Source organism: Candida oxycetoniae (genome assembly GCF_023343755.2).
Source record: "Candida oxycetoniae strain CBS 10844 chromosome Unknown scaffold2, whole genome shotgun sequence".
NCBI lineage: Eukaryota > Fungi > Ascomycota > Pichiomycetes > Serinales > Debaryomycetaceae > Lodderomyces > Lodderomyces oxycetoniae.
The window spans coordinates 159268-177781 of record NW_026055369.1 but is presented as its reverse complement, the minus strand read 5'-3'; the positions used below and the strand labels follow the sequence as shown (position 1 = coordinate 177781).

General features: G+C 38.9%; 8 protein-coding genes across 8 annotated transcripts; 4 read left to right on the top strand and 4 right to left on the bottom strand. All coding sequences in view use genetic code 12, as the record gives it.

Annotated features, from left to right (window-relative positions):
* Nucleotides 1-69: 69 nt before the first annotated feature.
* PRP39 (Prp39p) lies at nucleotides 70-2259 on the top strand (the record flags this gene model as incomplete). The annotated part of the gene is made up of 1 exon (XM_049322488.1): nucleotides 70-2259. The coding sequence occupies one exon, from the start codon at nucleotides 70-72 to the stop codon at nucleotides 2257-2259; it is 2190 nt and encodes a 729-aa protein (XP_049181510.1).
* Nucleotides 2260-2328: 69 nt separating this feature from the next.
* RAD7 (UV-damaged DNA-binding protein) lies at nucleotides 2329-4356 on the bottom strand (the record flags this gene model as incomplete). Its single annotated transcript, XM_049322487.1, has 1 exon — nucleotides 2329-4356. One exon carries the CDS (start codon nucleotides 4354-4356, stop codon nucleotides 2329-2331), a length of 2028 nt encoding a protein of 675 aa, XP_049181509.1.
* Nucleotides 4357-4698: 342 nt separating this feature from the next.
* RAD23 (Rad23p) lies at nucleotides 4699-6348 on the top strand (the record flags this gene model as incomplete). Its single annotated transcript, XM_049322486.1, has 2 exons — nucleotides 4699-4764; nucleotides 5110-6348. The coding sequence occupies 2 exons, from the start codon at nucleotides 4699-4701 to the stop codon at nucleotides 6346-6348; spliced, it is 1305 nt and encodes a 434-aa protein (XP_049181508.1).
* A 351-nt stretch (nucleotides 6349-6699) lies between these two features.
* On the bottom strand, nucleotides 6700-7425 carry KGF56_001369 (putative acireductone synthase; the record flags this gene model as incomplete). Its single annotated transcript, XM_049322484.1, has 1 exon — nucleotides 6700-7425. The coding sequence occupies one exon, from the start codon at nucleotides 7423-7425 to the stop codon at nucleotides 6700-6702; it is 726 nt and encodes a 241-aa protein (XP_049181507.1).
* Nucleotides 7426-8250: 825 nt separating this feature from the next.
* Nucleotides 8251-10596, top strand: KGF56_001368 (uncharacterized protein; the record flags this gene model as incomplete). Its single annotated transcript, XM_049322483.1, has 1 exon — nucleotides 8251-10596. One exon carries the CDS (start codon nucleotides 8251-8253, stop codon nucleotides 10594-10596), a length of 2346 nt encoding a protein of 781 aa, XP_049181506.1.
* Nucleotides 10597-10651: 55 nt separating this feature from the next.
* Nucleotides 10652-11269, bottom strand: KGF56_001367 (uncharacterized protein; the record flags this gene model as incomplete). The annotated part of the gene is made up of 1 exon (XM_049322482.1): nucleotides 10652-11269. One exon carries the CDS (start codon nucleotides 11267-11269, stop codon nucleotides 10652-10654), a length of 618 nt encoding a protein of 205 aa, XP_049181505.1.
* Nucleotides 11270-11496: 227 nt separating this feature from the next.
* On the top strand, nucleotides 11497-12993 carry KGF56_001366 (uncharacterized protein; the record flags this gene model as incomplete). The annotated part of the gene is made up of 1 exon (XM_049322481.1): nucleotides 11497-12993. The coding sequence occupies one exon, from the start codon at nucleotides 11497-11499 to the stop codon at nucleotides 12991-12993; it is 1497 nt and encodes a 498-aa protein (XP_049181504.1).
* A 113-nt stretch (nucleotides 12994-13106) lies between these two features.
* Nucleotides 13107-16574, bottom strand: CTF1 (Ctf1p; the record flags this gene model as incomplete). Its single annotated transcript, XM_049322480.1, has 1 exon — nucleotides 13107-16574. One exon carries the CDS (start codon nucleotides 16572-16574, stop codon nucleotides 13107-13109), a length of 3468 nt encoding a protein of 1155 aa, XP_049181503.1.
* Nucleotides 16575-18514: the final 1940 nt, after the last annotated feature.

Here is an 18514-nt window from a genome sequence, read left to right as displayed (position 1 = left end):
GAGTTGTTATAGAAGCTAGTGTTATTCACGGGGGGAAGCTAGGTTTGTATTGAATTGTATTGGCTCCTTATGTCGCTAACGGTACGTTTACCACATGACTTGGAGAAACATGACTTGGGATCTATAAATGACTTGCGGGTGCGCGAATTAGAAAGCATTCTTAGTGAGGATGCTAATAATATGGATGCATGGAATCAACTATTGAGTACGTTTGATTTATGGATAAGTTCGAGTCAAGTTGATGGTAGCCAATCCAAATTACTGGATGAACACAAACGGAAAATACGAGACGTATATAAAAGCCTTTTATCACGTTTCCCCAATTTAGAAGAGATTTGGAAGAAATGGCTGATTGTTGAGTTCAAGATGGAAGGAGTCGAGGCTTCGGTAGATGTCCTAAGAATAGCAGTGGAAAATTTCCCTCATTCTGTTGATCTATGGGTGGACTATCTAGCTGCATTGAAAGCAACAACAAAGAAAAATGAAGATTTGGATCAGGGGGAAACAACAACAAAGAAGAATGAAGATTTGGAGGAGGAGGAGCAAAAATATAGATTTGTTTTTACAAGAGCTTTGGAGCATAATGGTTATCATTTCAATTCGCATCCAATATGGGACAAAGCCATTGAATTTGAAACGGCCATTGCTAAACAACTGCAGAATAGCTCAAGCAAACTATTGGAGCTATATCTCAAAGTTATAAGGATCCCCTTGTATCAATATGCTCAATACTATACCCAATTCTCAGAAATTAATAAGAACTTTGATATACAAAACTTGATAAGTGAAAATGTCTTGTGCGAGTACATGGAGAAGTTTGGTAAACCAAAGCTTGAGGATCTATCTCTTATTGAAAAACATCAGATTATAGACGATTATTTTGCTGGAGTTTTTGCTTCGACACAAGCTAAAGTAAGCGCAAATTGGGAGTATGAACAATCCTTGATGAATCAAAAGTTCTCAACTGATAGAATAGAAATTGAATTGGAAAAGAAAACTTGGATAAACTACATTGACAAAGAAATCGGTGCTTATGAAGTATCACATGATCTAGATCAATTTAATCTCGTTTGCAATTTATTTGAAAGAGCCTTGGTGCCGAACTGCTTCGATAGCAACCTCTGGCTCAAGTATATCAACTTCATTACATCCTCGTTTTCCTCCTCATCTTCCTCAAATTTACCACTCGATAGGAAGTTTGATTTACAACAAGAACTTTATTTGCGAGCCAACTCCAGATTTATACCTTTAGACCAAAATGAACTACGGATAAGGTATGTGGAATTCTTGTTGGAAAATGATAAACCAGACATGGCCAATGAGTATCTTTTTGACTGGATTAAATTGTTTAGTGGCAATTTGAAAGTTTATTATAAATCACCATACATTCAGATGTCACAAGAACTATTAAAGTTGTGGAAAAGGCTACTAAGTACATCTAAATACCAACATGTGCTAGAATCTTTGATTAAAATTTACTTTCAAAAAGGGAGCAAAGCCAAAAAATTAAAAGTAAGTAATAATGAATCCAATGGAGAGCCTAAAGCGAAGGAGAATACAACCAGTTTTGATCTCCTGGAAGATTTTATTTTGCTTTTTGCAAAGTTTTTGAATGATGACTCTGTACCTCTAGTGGTTGTATCTTGCTTAAACATTTACAAGAGTCAGAATGACAGGGACAGAATTAGAAATCTATTCAATGAGTACTATGACGAATACAGCCTTAAAAAATCAGCAGCTTTTTGGAAGTTTATGTTTAAGTTTGAAGGCATTCACGAAGGCCACTTGCAAAACCTCAAAACAGTTTATAACTTTATCAAAACCGAAGCTCAGCTACCAAAAGCCCTTGTGGATGCGTTTTCAGATTGGTATTACGACTTTGCATCAGCAAATGTTAAGGGACTTTTGGACTTGAATAAGGGTCATTCAGATAGAACGATGATTTTAAAAGATTTGAACCAATCAAATTCCATCTTTTATAATAAATCCCTTCGCAACCGTCAATCCAAAAATAACTATAGAATCAAATTGTCGAAAACAAGAACAGAGAACGGAATGGATCAAGCTGTGCTTGATTATTTCGCCAGTCAAGCTGGCCATCCTGGCGCATTTCATGATGGAACTCCAGAAATCACAAATAATTTTATGACAGAAAGTAACTTTATTGACCTCGCAAAGAAAGATGTTCCAGTGCCAACATATCCAACGTTTAAAAACGTTGAAAAAGCTGCATCTGCCGTTAGATATTTAGAAGACTAGGAGAAAAAGTAGAACGAATATAAACAACACACACACACATAAATACATAGACACGCCTTTCTAGCTACCTCAAAGATCATCAGTTTGACGACCAATTACCATTAGACCCTCGTTGAAAGAGGCTCTACCGTTACATCTATTGTTCCCGTACACCTCGATGATTTGCAATTTGGGACAACTGTTTCCTATTAGTGACAATATCTCATTATCAACAGCTCTAACAAAAGAAGAATCCAAGTATGTCAATAACGGTAATCTCACATGATGATAATATGCGATATTGCCTTCTTCTTGTGATTTTTTCTTTAAAGCAGCTTTATACTGATGTTTATCACTGGTGAAAATTTGGGACAAAAAATCCTTTGTTACTTTGTACAAGGAATTTATACTCAACTCAACCAACGTATGACATGAATGATCAAGTAGTGAATATATAGCCCCATCACCGAGATTAGAACATTTCATCAAGTTTACTTCAAGTAGTCCACCAGCATTAATTTTTGAAAATTGATGAAAAGCTTCAGCAAATCCATCATTTGATACTTGATCCAAATTTTTCATCGATAGGCTTGTTAAGCTGCGACAATATTTTGCTACTCCGTAAATCAAAAACTTTTCGGTTAATGCTGAGCAACCGTCGACATTCAATGAATTGAGAGACTCGCCCGTTTTTGCCAAGATCTCAATGATCAAATCATCTGTAACTAGTTCCTCGTTGGTTGGATATGAAATCTCCAAATCAACTAAGCTATTATTGCAAATATACTTGGGAATATAACTATATGCCTCAGCTGAGGTGATTCCGTCCAATCGTGACAATTTCAATGATGTCAAATCTTTTCCACAACATACCAATAAACTTATCAAGGACTCATTACCAAATCTATGAGTATTTCTAACTTCAAACTTGGAAAGTCTTTTTTGGACTTTATCGAAATATGCTTGCCACATACGATCACTAATCAAGAATGGACCGTTTAGTGATAATGCACTTAGGTATTTTAATTTGGATGCGAAATATTCTAAATTATCATTATGCAACTGTCCGCACATGAATAGGGTTAAGGATTCCAAGTTGGGGCAAAATGACGCGATTTTGTTTAAAGAATCGGAATTAACGTTTGAGCAATCCCAAAACTCTAAACTCTTCAAATCAGGAAACAAGAACAATGAAATGGTTTTATCGTTTAGTGACCTATTTTTGGATAGTATCTTTGAGATTTTGTTCAAATTCATCTGTCCAATGTCTCCCAAGGCATCAACATCTTCAATATTCTGAGTGATTTTCTTTATACAAACATCTTGCAATTTTGGGAGTTTAACAGTAGTTTTATTCAACAAGGCCTGTGCCACTTTTTTTCTCCTCTTTCTTGCATTTAATTGATTAGCTTTTGCCTTGCGTTCCCTTTCTCTTAAAACGCGATTGCACGAATCACACAAGTACCCAGTCTTTTCCTTAATAAATCGGGAAAACACCGTTAGCTCGAACTTGTCACCACAGTCAACACAAACGTCATATTCTCCAAACTTTTTCATATTGACGTCACCCAACTCGTTTTCTTCATCCAGGTTGTAGTTGCTATCGTTGTCATCGTCACTATCGCTATCATCACTACTACTGTTTCCCGGACGCGTGCGCTTTGCACTGCGTCTTGCACCGCGTCTTGCACTGCGTGTTGCAGCTCTCAATTTCCTTTTCGCAGCAATTTTCATTTGTTTGATCTCTTCGTCTTCTTCTTCTTCGTCTTCCTCCTCGTCGTCGATGGAAATTTGAGGTACCCTTGAGGATCTAGAAGGGGTTTGAGGTATCCTTGAGGATCTAGTAGGAGTCCGTCTAGATGACGACGTATGACTCTCATGAGCAACCCCAAGATCACCATTCTCTTCATTGCTATCCTCGTGCACCGCCTGCCGATTTTGATCCTGCACATCTGGCACATCAGGCTCACCCTGCGCTTCTGGCGTTTCACTTTGTAATCTAACCTCGCGTTCACGTCTCTGTCTAAAAGCATCTGTAATACCTTCAGTTTTCAAAAACTCAGTAAGCGCCGAACTAGGGCCTTTTACACCCTCTGATCTTCTAGACCTCCTAGCCATAACCAAATACTCAATAAAGTCCTTCTGAAACAAGATAATTCCTATTATTGAAAATTTTGCAGTAATTCAATACTCCTTATATATATATATATCTCCGAGGGTTATTCACCTCTTCTCAAACGCTACCATATGCAACTTTTGTCACAAACTTTTTTTTTTTTTTTTCTTTTTTCCATTGCCACTTTGAAATTAGCCGCTGACCCTCAGTTTGGAAGAAAAAAAAGTTGAAAAAAGGCCCATCTATAAACTATAAGAAGAAGGATAGACCAAATACGTGGCAAGAAATTGACCATTATTAGGTAGATTTTAGGGTTAAGAACGAAGGGGCGTTTAAGAGTAAAAATGCAGATAATTTTTAAAGACTTTAAGAAGCAAACCGTGCCAGTTGATGTTGAACTTTCGGATACAGTATGTAAAAGTTTTATCCGCGACGCTGACTAGCTTCACTATCGAGTGACACTTCGAGCAGAGCGAGATAGTGGAGCACACTGACTAGCTTGTTACAACACTATCGAGTGACACTTCGAGCAAAGCGAGATAGTGGAGCACACTGAATGGCTTATTACAAGCAGAGCGAGATAGTGGAGCACGCTGATTAGCTGCCATCGACACTGACTAGCTTGTTATAACACTATCTCGCTCTGCTCGATAGTGTCACTCGATAGTGTCACTCGATAGTGTTTTTCGATAGTGTTTGTCCATAGTGTTGCTCCACTTTGTATCCAGAAAACTAACCCGTGTTACTTTGTTTAGGTTTTGTCAGCTAAGGAAAAATTGGCCAAGGAAAAGGATTGTGATGTGTCGCAAATCAAATTAGTATACTCGGGAAAAGTATTGCACGATGACAAAAGTTTAGAGTCATTTAAATTGAAGGAAGGATCTTCGGTCATATTTATGATCTCAAAGACTAAAAAGGCTTCTGCTGCTACACCACCAGTGCCTGAGGTTGCGCTGAGCTCGACTCCAACTAATTTAGAGACTGCTTCGGCATCAACTGGAGACTCGACAAAGGTAGAGCCTGCAGCATCTACGTCACGTGATGCCTCAATTGCACCTGGGGAAACAGCGGCCAATGCAATGACGACTGATCCTAATCCCACCGCTAATGCTAGTATTGTTGCTGATGAATCTACGTTTGCCCTAGGAAGCGAGAGAGAAACAACTATTACCAATATAATGGAAATGGGCTACGATAGACCCCAAGTAGAAGCCGCATTGAGAGCGGCTTTTAACAATCCTCACCGTGCAGTTGAATATTTGATTACTGGAATACCGGAGACATTACGTTCTGAGCAGCCTCGTCAACAACAACAACAACAACAACAACAACAACAACAACAACAACAACAACAACAACAACAACAACAACAGCAGCAGCAGCATCAGCAGCAGCAACTGTCAGCTAATGCCACGCATAATGATGACGAGGAAGACGATGCAGATGAGAGTCACCGTGGAGAAAATTTATTTGAACAAGCAGCAGCAGCAGCAGCACAAGAAGGAAGAGGTGACCGTTCAGCAGGTAGTGCAGCAGCAGAGTCCGGGGCACTTGGTACAGTACTGAGTGTCGAAGGAACGGGCAGTGGCAGCGGTGATGAGCAACAAATGCAATTATTAAGAGCAGCATTACAATCGAATCCAGAGTTGATCCAGCCGTTATTGGAACAATTGTCTGCATCAAATCCACAAATTGCAAGCATGATTCAACAGGACCCAGAAGAGTTTATAAGGACCTTTTTAGGTGCTGGCGGTGAAGATTTGGGATTTGAAATTGAAGGTGATGATGCAGATGCTCTTGGTGGTAGCGGTGGTGGAAGTGGTGAGGGAGCTGATGCTGAAGGCACAGTACGCATACAATTATCTGAACTGGACCAAAATGCAATTAATAGATTATGTGAGCTCGGATTTGAGCGCGACCTTGTAATACAAGTCTATTTGGCTTGTGACAAGAATGAAGAGGTTGCTGCTGATATATTATTCAGGGATATGTAAAAATAAAAGAAGAGTAGTAAAGTTATGTATTTTTTATTTTTTTTTTTTGAATTAGATGTCGATGTAGACAAGGCTCTAACAGCAACACTATCGAGCAGCGACACTATCGAGAAACACTATCGAGAAACACTATCGAGCAGAGCGAGATAGTGTGGCAACACCCAGTAGCTTGTTACAACACAATCGAGCAAAGCTCTCCAGCTTGTTATAACACTATCTCGCTCTGCTCGATAGTGTTTCTTGATAGTGTTTCTCGATAGTGTTTCTCGATAGTGTTTCTCGATAGTGTTTCTCGATAGTGTTTCTGGATAGTGTTTCTCGATAGTGTTTCTCGATAGTGATGCTTATAGTCTATAAATCGAGTTGAGCTAGCGAGTGGATTACCTTGTGTGAGGATAACTCGTTTTCTGGTATGGGTGCATTTCCATCTCTCACCACGATAAAACTTTGCATGCCTGCCTGAATTGCTGCTTTAACTTCATTGATGTTATCGCTTAAGAACAAGATTGACAGTTGTTTACCTCTTTTGTTGATTTTCTCGATAATCTTGGAATAAGAACAAGGTTCTTGCTTGAAACCTGCAGTAGTTATATCGAAATATCCACTCAATTGGGGATTCAAATCAATCGTATTATCGCCATTATCAACGTGACTGAATAATAGCTTTTGTGCATTAATGCTGCCCGATGAGTAAATGTAGATTTTTTTTTGACTTGTATTTGGAAAATCTTGTATAAACTCAATTGAATCTTTGTAAATGGGGCTCTTTAATTCGCCAGAGAGGTAACCCTGTTTCCACACCAAGCCTTGCAATGATTTCAAGACGGGGTCCTTGACATCGTTATCCACCAACTTTTTGAGATAGTCAAAAGTCGACTTTGCCGAAGTGGTGATATCGGGTGAAAGCTGGGTCAAAGTCTTGACTACTAAATCATTTGATGCTTTATCCAAGGGAAATTCTATTGAGTCTAGACAAGAGGGAAGTTTTGCGACGAAATAGGGGAACAATATCTCTTTTACATAGGATATTGGACAAATTGTTCCTTCAATGTCCAATACTACCGTATCAATTGACATCTTCCTTGCGACACTAGGGAGCGAAGTGAGCTAGTGGAACAAAACTGGCCATATCAACAACTAGCGAGGAGAGAGAGAGAGAGAGAGAGAGAGCGAAAAAATAAAAAACATAAAAGATGACGCACACACCGTTATGAGACATCACGTGACCAGAGCTCTTTTTGCCCCCCCTTAGGGCCCTTGCCCGCCCCTTTTGCCCCTTGCCCCCCTTTACTCCCCGCCCAAAAAAAACAACAACAACAACAACAACAACAACATGGGGTTTTGTCGTGCCAAGGGAGGGGGAGGCGAGTGGTTTTTTTTCTTTTAAAAATTACCCGTATTTCCGAAAGAGGTGAGTGAGTATATGTGTGTGTGTGTGTAATAATTCCTTTAGTTCATTTAACACCTTCTTAATATAATCACAGGACCAGATTAAGCTATTAGTAAAAATGCATCAGTGCTTTTTTTAAATAACGGCATAAGATTGTTGACCATTTGACTTTTATCTCCGTGCTGTGGAATCCACAGGGTTCTTCTATCACGTGACCCAATACTTTGTTAAGAAACAAAAAATTGTGAAGTCGATTGATGATGCACAAAAATATAATGGAGCAATTTTAACAAAGGGAGTAGAGCTAGGAGACACTAAGTAGTAGGAGACACTAAGCAGTAGGATAAACTAGGAGACGCTAAGTAGTAGGAGACACTAGGTAGTTGGGTAAACTAGGAGACACTAAGCAGTAAGAGACACTAAGTAGTAGGATAAACTAGGAGACACTAAGTAGTAAGAGACACTAGGTAGTTGGGTAAACTGAGACGCTAAGTAGTTGGGGACCTTGCAAAATGTCAGAGCGGATTCCGTTATTCGAGGAGGAAAAGGATTACATAAATGAAAACGATATCAGTGAGTTTGCCAAAGCCTTGGTGTGGCAAGATTATGATGAGACCAGTAGTACATCACCAACAACGCCAACGCATGAAATGATTGTCCAGGGCGCTCTCTCCCAAAACAGCAATAACGGCGAAGGCACAGAGCACCAGCAGGAGGAAGAAGGGGATCTCCGGATGCTTATTGACGAAGGAGCAGGCTTGGGAGCAATACCAACGACAAAACCAAACTTTGTCACGTCCAAGAATGATTGGTTTCCTATTAATAGTCAAGACCTCGAGTCTCCCAAGACAAAGTCCAAAAATAACAAAAAACAGAGAGGATCAAGTTCGGGCTCGGGCTCGGGCTCGCGTTCGGGTTCGAGTTCAAGTTCAAGTTCGAGTTCCAACTCTGCCGTGAAGTTACTACAAAATGAGTTTAGAAGTAGCGCTAGCTTTACATTACTACGATGGCCAATTCTAATCTTTGTCTTTGCATGGATTACTCTATTAGCATTTTTATATCTCATCGTACGAGTATACGTTGCCCTCCTGGAGTACTTTATCACATGGAGAGGCGAAAGAAAGAGATTGAGAGATAAGTTGAGAAACTCCAACACTTATGAAGAATGGGTTGAGAATGCAAAAAAATTGGACCAGTATCTTGGTTTGAATAAATGGGCCGATAACCCTAAATTCTCATACTATGATTCACAAACAGTGAAATTAACGATAACCAAACTAAGACAAGCAAGACTGCAGAATAGTAAGAGCGAATTGTTGTTGTTGTTACAAAGTTGTTTGAAGCGAAATTTCGCTGGTATCGAAAATCGCCAATTATATTCTCATATGTACTACGGCACTAAGAAGTTAGTTCAAGAATTTTACAAGGAGGTTGTTCTATGTATTGATCAAGTAATAGAGTCAACCGAAATCAATCCGGAAACCAAGTACAAATTCTTTAAAACTGTGCTGCAGAATTTTGGTAAATCGGCATTATGTTTGAGCGGAGGAGCTTGTTTTGCATACACACATTTCGGTATAGGAAAGGCACTACTTGATCAAAATTTGCTACCCAATATCATTTCAGGGACCTCTGGTGGCGGTTTGATTGCTTCATTGCTTTGTACTCGGACTGATGAGGAATTGAAGAAATTGTTAGTTCCTCAATTAGCAAGAAAGATCACAGCATGCGAAGATCCATGGTATATTTGGATTCCTAGGCTTATCAAAACCGGAGCAAGATTCAATGCTGTTGCATGGGCCAGAAAATCCAATTTTTTCACTAGAGGGTCAACCACTTTTGAAGAAGCAGCAGTTAGAACGGGTAGGAAATTGAATATCAGCACTGTTCCAGCAGATCCACACTCGCCAGTGATTTTGTGTAATGACATAACGTCACCTCATTGTATTATCTGGTCAGCATTGTTGGCTTCCTCAGCAGTTCCAGGCATATTAAATCCAGTTGTTTTGATGATGAAAAATCGAGTAGACGGAACAATTGTTCCTTTTTCATTGGGAAGTAAATGGAGAGATGGTTCCTTGAGAACCGATATTCCAATTGATGCGCTCAACACATATTACCACGTTAACTTTACCATTGTTTCTCAAGTCAATCCACATATATCATTATTTTTCTTTGCACCAAAGGGAACAGTGGGAAGACCTGTTTCTATTTCCAAAAGGAGAACAGCAAGTGAAAAGTTTGCTTCATTTAGAGGTGGGTTTGTTGCCACGGCTTTGGAACAACTATTTAGGTTGGAAATCAAGAAATGGTTACACATTATCAAGTCACTCGACTTATTACCGCATGTTTTGCAACAAGATTGGTCTAATGTTTGGTTACAGAATTTTACAGGCACAATAACAATATGGCCAAGAAACAAATTAAAGGATTTCTGGTACATCTTGTCGGACCCCACGGAAAAGCAGATGGAAGAGATTATGAAGAAAGGTGAGAGAAGCATGTACCCCAAGATTCTCTTTATAAAGAATAGATCATCAATAGAACGAGCAATTGATAAAGGTCGTAAAATTACAAGTTTAGCAATGAGAGGAAGGAAAATGAATATTCAGATGGACTCAGATGAAGACGAGTTTGAACCAAGCGATTACGATTTAGCCAAGTTCAAAAATACAATTGGCATAACTAATAAAGATTTGGAGATGTTGGATAGTTTCCCCGAGGGTGAAGACGAAGAGGAGGAGGAGGAAGAAGAAGAAGAAGAAGACGACGAGGATTTTGATTTAGAATACGCGTATGAAAGTGACGCATTAGAGTCACCAACATTCAAGAAACCAAGACGGAACACTGTTTTTTAAGAGACAATAGGAGGGTGCATTTTCTAAAACATAAAGACTCTACTTGATATAATAACTATTCCAGTATATTTTTCTTTATAACTCTAGAATTATACTTATCAATGTTGTCAATTTCGCCATCTAAGGAGGCAATCTCCTTCAAGTGTGTAATACACAAATCTAGGCTCTTGTCGACAATTAATTGCTTTTGTTGCAAAGTAAATGGCGAAAGGACCCATGAACTCATACTTGCTTTATTTGCACCACTTGGTTTTGGGCCTATCCCTATACCTAATTTGAAAAACTTGAACCTCACACCATCGTCTTGCATCATTACAGACTGTAGATTTTTTATACCGTTATGACTTTCGCTTTTCTTGCCAAACTTTGATAACTTAACTTTTGGTATATCATTTTCGAAATCATCGTATAGTACAATGACTATTGCTCCCGTAGGTATCTTCTCATTATCTCGCAACTTCAACCACGCTTTCGAACTCTCGTTCATATATGTATTTGACTTGACAAATATCAAACTTGAATCTTCATTACTAGCTATTGCGTAGAGATTCTTATTTACTGGTTGTTTGATGTCATAATTCTCCATCAACTCTTTCAAAACCATGTGTCCTGTTGAATGCCGGTTTAAAGGACCTGGGTTTCCGATCGAAAAGAGAACTACTGGTGTCATCATTATCTTCGTCTACGATGTAACAACCTTAACCTTAACGTTATCCATTGGCATTGAAATGAAAAAAAAAAAATGATTGCGAAATTTGAAAAATAAAAAAAAAAATAAAAATAAAAATAAAATTGCACTTTGGTATTGAGCTGGTACGAATCGACCTGGTAAGATTTTGATACGCCGGGATTGGTATTGACAGTTGGGTAATAGGTTTGGCTTGTATATATTACTGACCAATGTCAGATGGAGGTTATCAGGAGGTAGTACTTGAAGGGTCTCTGCTGAAGCTGTATATGGCAGATGAAGGGGTAGCTGAGAATTACACTCAAAGCGAAGACGAGAATATGCTGTTTGACATTAATGGGAATGGGGGTCACGAGGAAGTTCAAGTAAGCGACTCAAGTAACAATCTTGAAAAAACGGACTTGGAGAGGGTAGGAAGTAAGGGGAGCGATTGTCATGTTGCTGGTGAAAATGGAGACATTCTCGATGGGCTTGAAGAAAACAATCAAAACAACGCGATTGATCAGGAAGGGGAAGGGAAGGTAGAAGTGGAAGCAGAAGGTGAAGCAGAAGGTGAAGCAGAAGTTGAAGCGGAAGGTGAAGTAGAAGGTGAAGCAGAAGGGGAAGCAGAAGCAGAAGGTGAAGCAGAAGCAGAAGGTGAAGCAGAAGCAGATGGTGAAGCAGAATGTGAAGATGAAGCAGAAGTGGAAGAAGAAGAAGAAGAGGAAGAGTTTGGGGATTTTGACGAATTTAACGATTTTGAGAGTCTGCGGCTGCAACAGCTACCATCATCACCGTCTCCACCACCTATTCAACAACAACCATTTGAACTGGGATTTACATCCTTGGACACCTTATTTGAGTCAATCGCGATTCCCGAAAGTGCATTTTCCAACAAGTCAGAGTTTGAAACAAGGTTAGAACAGCTCATGTCCAAATTATTTATAGTTGTACCACAAAATACGCAGCAAAGTCCTAGAATGCCACCACACCAACAGCAACAGGATGATATTTCGGAGTCATTTCCACCACACCAACAGCAACAGGGTGATATTTTGGAGTCATTGCTATCTAACGATAGAGTCAAAACTATATATAAACAAATCTCCGAAATACCGTATTTACAACCTCCCAATTGGATTAAACTGGACATTCGCCATAACTTGTTGATCAAATTGGGTATACCTATAAACTTGGATGAGTTACTGGACCTGAAACCCATTGTTGCCAACACCTTGACATCATCGTCATCACCAACTAACACATCACAACACCTTACACGGTCAGGGAGTCGAGGTGGTATACATGCAAGAAGAAGATCAATGAGTGAGCAAGATATAAACTGGAAGGATTTTCCTATTCCAAAATTTGAAGATTTGAACTTGTCATCTGAAGCTGTTTCAAAAATTCTTGAAACCACCTCAGCAACACTATCAAAATTTGAGATTGATATTATGGAAAATTCAAGCAAACAGTATTTAGAATCTCGTGAAGATGATTTAGTCGATATGAAATTGGAACAACTTCGACTGAATTATCAGAGATTATTAACTATGAGCTGCATATGGCAGAACCAGTTAACTGAATTAAGAAAGGATTATGAAATTTACGAGAGCGTGGTACAGAGCTGTATTGGGTATAGTCAAAAATTACGCCGTGAAGAATTATTGGAAAATTTAAAAAGAACAAGAATGTCAAAACGGAATAGAAAATTGCAATGGAAAAAGTAAGATGAGTATCGATACATAGATAACTGCTCCTTCTGTTTTTGATTCTTTTCTTTATTATCCCTTTTTTTTTTGTTTTCCTCCTAAACTACATTGACCCTTAGGTACATTGTTTTCTAGTTCATGAAATTGAAAAATGAATTGAAATCATCATTCATATCGATTCCTGATTGTAGGTTCATATTGATGAAGGATGAATTAACAAAATTAGTCAAAAATCCCGGAGTAGAAGGATTGACAAGTGCATCATCATGAACTGGTTGAGACAAGGGTTGATTGTGCGTAGTCTGCTGTTGCTGCTGGGCACCCTCCACTTGTACTTGTTGTTTTTGTTTTTGTTCTTGTTTTTGTTCTTGTTTTTGTTCTTGTTCTTGTTTTTGTTTTTGTTTTTGTTCTTGTTTTTGTTCTTGATCATGTTCTTGATCATGTTGTCTTTGTGCGTTATCTGATTGATCAGGCTGCCGTGGACTTGTTGCAGATTCCATGGAGTAGAAAAGATCATGACTCTCGTTGTGCTCATTGCTTGGTGATTGTGCTCTTGTAACAGGTACACTAAACGTAGGGAATAATTGTGTAGGTTCAAAATTTTCAAAAAAGTTTTGCTTATTTGGAATATTCTCAGTGACAAGAGAAATATCTGGGAATGACTTTATTGATGATGAAGGTGATGCATCTGAAGTGTGCTTATCACTTCCATCACCGTTGGCTAGTTTCATCGGTACTTTATATTGTTGGATTAATTGCTCAATTTGGGGAGTTCTAGAATTGCTAATTCTTGGCGAGACTGAAGGTACATTAGAATATGCATGCACTGGCAAGGCAGTTGGTAGTTGTGGTTGTGACTGTGACTGTTGTGGATGGTGACGATGATGATGATGTTGCTGCTGTTGCTGCTGTTGCTGTTGCTGTTGCTGTTGCTGTTGCTGCTGTTGCTGCTGCTGTTGAAGTTGTGATTGTTGTGAATAGTATTCATTATAAGTATTCCCTCCAGGTGAAACTCCAGAGGTATTAGAGTCAGGGGAATACCTTGTATTTACAAGCGGCTGTCTCAGCTGTATTTGGGAAAATTGTTGAAGTGGTTGGTGCTGCTGTCTAGTAGAATGTGGATGAGCAGGTGCAATAAGCGGTTGTGTTTGAGCTCGCGGTTGAGGTTGCATTATTTGGTTCCCCCCATATGCATTTATTGAACTACTACTACGACCAGTTGAAGAATCCTTTTCATTAAGATTCTGTTCCCTTTCCTCCACGCGTCTTGAACCATTTTCAATCACGCTGGCTCTTTTTCTTTTATTATCTGCGTATTTGTCAAATAATTTAATCAAGACTCCGGCTATCGGCCAGTACAATGATAGCTTTTTCAATACAGCTCTTGATACAGATAACGATTCACTTGCAGTTGAAGCAATAACAGCGTTTGTTGAGTCAATGTGATAAATCAACATAATCAATGCACTGAACGCTATGTACACGTACATTGCTGGAACGTAAATGAGCAAATCTCGTTCCAACAAAATTTTCGATATAATTGAAATCATCCTTGCCGATTGGAAACTAATACCCCAGCTTGGATATTTGTAGTTATTCGGGTTAGTTGATGAAGATCTTGCCATTCTGATTAAATTAGATCTATGAATTAGGAATAATCTATTGTAATACTGGGCATTTAACAAGCAAGCATAAAAGTTTTGTGATGAACTATCAGCTAAGGAAAAAGATAATTGGGGTGGTAGATTAGTGAACCATATACCCATCAACATATCGCAATGCTCAATAATCGAAAATGCATTTTTTCTCTTCATAGATTCAGACTTGACGCTATATTGATGCTTGATAATAATTCCCGTGATTTCTGCCAACTTGATCAAATAAATAAAATATAAGGCGTGTACTTCATTAACAGGATATGGAGAAACAATACCTAATTCTGGGTCGTTCTCATCAAAGTCCTCTAGTGTCAACATGGGGACATCACAATCATTTAAATCAATAACCACTGGTCTTCCAAAAGCAATAGCAACGTTACGGTCTTTTTCAAACAAACACCACCAGATTTTTCTCCATAGCCTCTTTTCCAGAATGGTCAAGTTGTTGGATTTGGAGACATCTCGTTGAAATCCAAAACCTTGAGCCAATCCAACGGCTACTCTTGTCCAATAAAAGGAGTTTTTGGTGACATCTTCAGGTCCTTCCCAATAGGAACCAATAAGAATAACCGTTTGTACAATAGACACTGGATCACTTTCATAATTCATTTCATACAAAGCCTTAGCTCTCCTAAAGAAAGTGAGACTTGCCATATTACTTGAGCCGTTAGAATCCAATAGTAATGGACTTTTTGAGATTCTGCTACCACACAATAAAACGGCATGCAACACCATTAAACTAGGACTATCGTTTGGATCGTTGAATTTTTTCATAAACAAGCTCCTATTCAATACAGGCATTAATGGATGAACATGTTCAAAGTAGGCATTAACCAATTCTGTCGCGAGTTCCTTGCTCGGTAATAAAAATGCACCTCTTAGTTTCAAAATCTCCAACTCCACTGAATCTAGACCGTTGTCTGTTACTTCAAACACATCCTCTGTCAATTGAACGTGATTACCTCCCGAGTTTGGTGGAAGAACACCAGCTGAAGTTGAACCTAGAAAAGTCATTGATGGTTTAATCTTGGAGGTGAGTAGTTCCCTCTTGTGCATGGATGGTCTATTTTTGTAGTTTGAAGTAAGAGAAGGAGGCACGCTTACTTGAGATATATTTAATATTGGTTCATTGATGACCAGTTGCTTATGATGATGAGAAGAGTGGTGCAAGGAAGGATGTGATGAAGAATCCTGTGAATGTCGAGCTTCCCCTGATGCTAGACCCTCTTCTTGTTTGACGCCTTTCCTTTTTGAGCCCCACTTCTCTCTTGATGAAGATTTACTTTTTTTCAAGGGTTCTTTCTTATTGGTTTCATTAGAGTCACGTAATTCCCCAGAAGCATCTGCTGCATCTGAAACATTTGTAGTAGAAGTAGGAGATGCTGTTGTTGCTGTTTCTGTTGTTGTTGTTGTTGTTGTTGTTGTTGCTGTTGCTGCCGCTGCCGCTGCCGCTGCTGCCAACTTTTGTTTTTTTGCTTTTGATTCTCCCGTTTGATTACCTCTTTTTCTTATTTCTGGCAATATACAGTCACAACCAAATGTGATACAGTTTGTACAGGGTATGTGGATTTCCGCATCACACCTGACTTTTCTTGACCTACAAACTGTGCATGCTCTTGAACCTCGAGGACGTTTATACTTTATCGTAAACGCTTTTGGCTTTTCTGTTGAAGTTTCTGGTTTTTCACCTAAAGCTTCGGACTTTTCTGTTGCTTCTGTTGCTTCTGTTGCTTCTGTTGCAGCTTGAGACTTTTCTGTTGCTTCTGTTGCAGCTTGGGACCCTTGTGTTTCAGTGGTGTTGGTGACATTGTTTCCTTCATCACTCACTTCTTCTTCTTTAGTTGTATTTGGCGGTGACATTGTTGTTGAGGGTTGGGACGACGTACCTTGTCTATTTTCAACAATATCTTCTACTCCCAGTCGAGTATTCTCTTCCAGCATCCTTGCAAAGCCAGTAAAATATGCCTCTTTTTCAAGTAATGGCGGAATACAGAAAGAAGAGTATAAAGAATCTAATAGATTTAGTTTTTCAAGTCCCTTTTTTTTTGGTTTAATTTTTTTCCCCAAACTCCGCGGCGAGTTTGTTTTTTTGCTACCGGGGGACCGGGGACAATAAGGGTACTATCAAGCCACTATCGAGCGACACTATCGAGCGACACTATCGAGCGACACTATCGAGCGAAGCGAGATAGTGGAGCACCACTGACTGACACTAACCTTAGAGGAACAGTAACATTTAGGGATATGTAGAGGGAAAGGTATATAGGTGAGATGTAGAGGGAAAGGTATATAGGTGAGATGTAGATTACAAGTAGAGGATATACACAGCTTACAACTTAGAATATAAGAGATATATCATTCTAGAGTCACCATCGAGCGAAGCGGATAGTGACTCGATAGTGGCTCTATATAAACTCAAGTATATTTACAAGTGCTCCACTATCTCGCTTCGCTCGATAGTGACTAGATAGTGACTCGATAGTGGCTCTATATAAACTCAAGTATATTTACAAGTGCTCCACTATCTCGCTTCGCTCGATAGTGGCTAGATAGTGGCTCGATAGTGGCTCGATAGTGGGTGTAATGGGTTCTTAAACCAATTTAATTTACTGCAAAAAAGATTTCTATCAATTGAATACTGAAATTAAAATAGTATGCAAAAAATAGTATACAAATAATGCCATACAAGTTGTACAATACAATTTATACTATACAAATAATGCCATACAAATAAGGCCATACAAATAATGCCATACAAATAATGCCATACAAATAACGCATACATATTATACTATACAAATAATGCCATACATATTATACTTTTACAAATTATACGTATACAAATATTCTATACACATTATCTATACAACTTATACTATACAAATAATGCCATACAAAAAATACTATACAACTTATACCATACAACTTATACCATACAACTTATCCTATACAAAAAATTGTATGCAAATTAAACTATGCAAAAAATAATATGCAATTTATACTATATAAATTATTCTATACATCTATACATATTGTACTATGCAAATTATACTATGTAAATTATTCTATTTAATTGTACTATGCAAATACTGCTATAAAAATATAAGTATATTTGCAAACGCTCTCTTATCTACACTACACAACACTACACTACACTACACTCTATAATCTATACTACTCTACTCTATTTCGCTCTGCTTGATAGTGTTTTCTGCTGGATAGGGTTTTTTGCTCGATAGGGTTTTCTGCTGGATAGGGTTTTCTGCTCGATAGGGTTTTTGCTTGATATTGTTTCTGCTCGATAGTGTCGAGCTAGTCAGATCTATAAGTTACTAGCTCCACCTTAGTGTGCACAGCGAACAGCGAGTACACACACACGATAGTGTCGGTGACAACTAGTGTCATACACACACACGATAGTGTCGGTGGTAACTAGTGTCATGCACACACACGATAGTGTCGGTGGTAATGATAGTGTCGGTGGTAACTAGTGTCATGCACACACACGATAGTGTCGGTGGTAATGATAGTGTCGGTGGTAACTAGTGTCATGCACACACACGATAGTGTCGGTGGTAATGATAGTGTCGGTGGTAACTAGTGTCATGCACACACACGATAGTGTCGGTGGTAATGATAGTGTCGGTGGTAACTAGTGTCATGCACACACACGATAGTGTCGGTGGTAATGATAGTGTCGGTGGTAACTAGTGTGTTCCACTATCTCGCTCTGCTCGATAGTGTTGCGAGAGCAAAGCTAGCACAGCGAGCAAAGTGAGCGGGGTGGTAGGGTACTGGCAGTGGGGGTAGTAGAGTGGTGGTGAACGGAGATGGTAGCGCTATCCTGGCTTATTTAAATACTACGGTAGCGCCAATCTTGA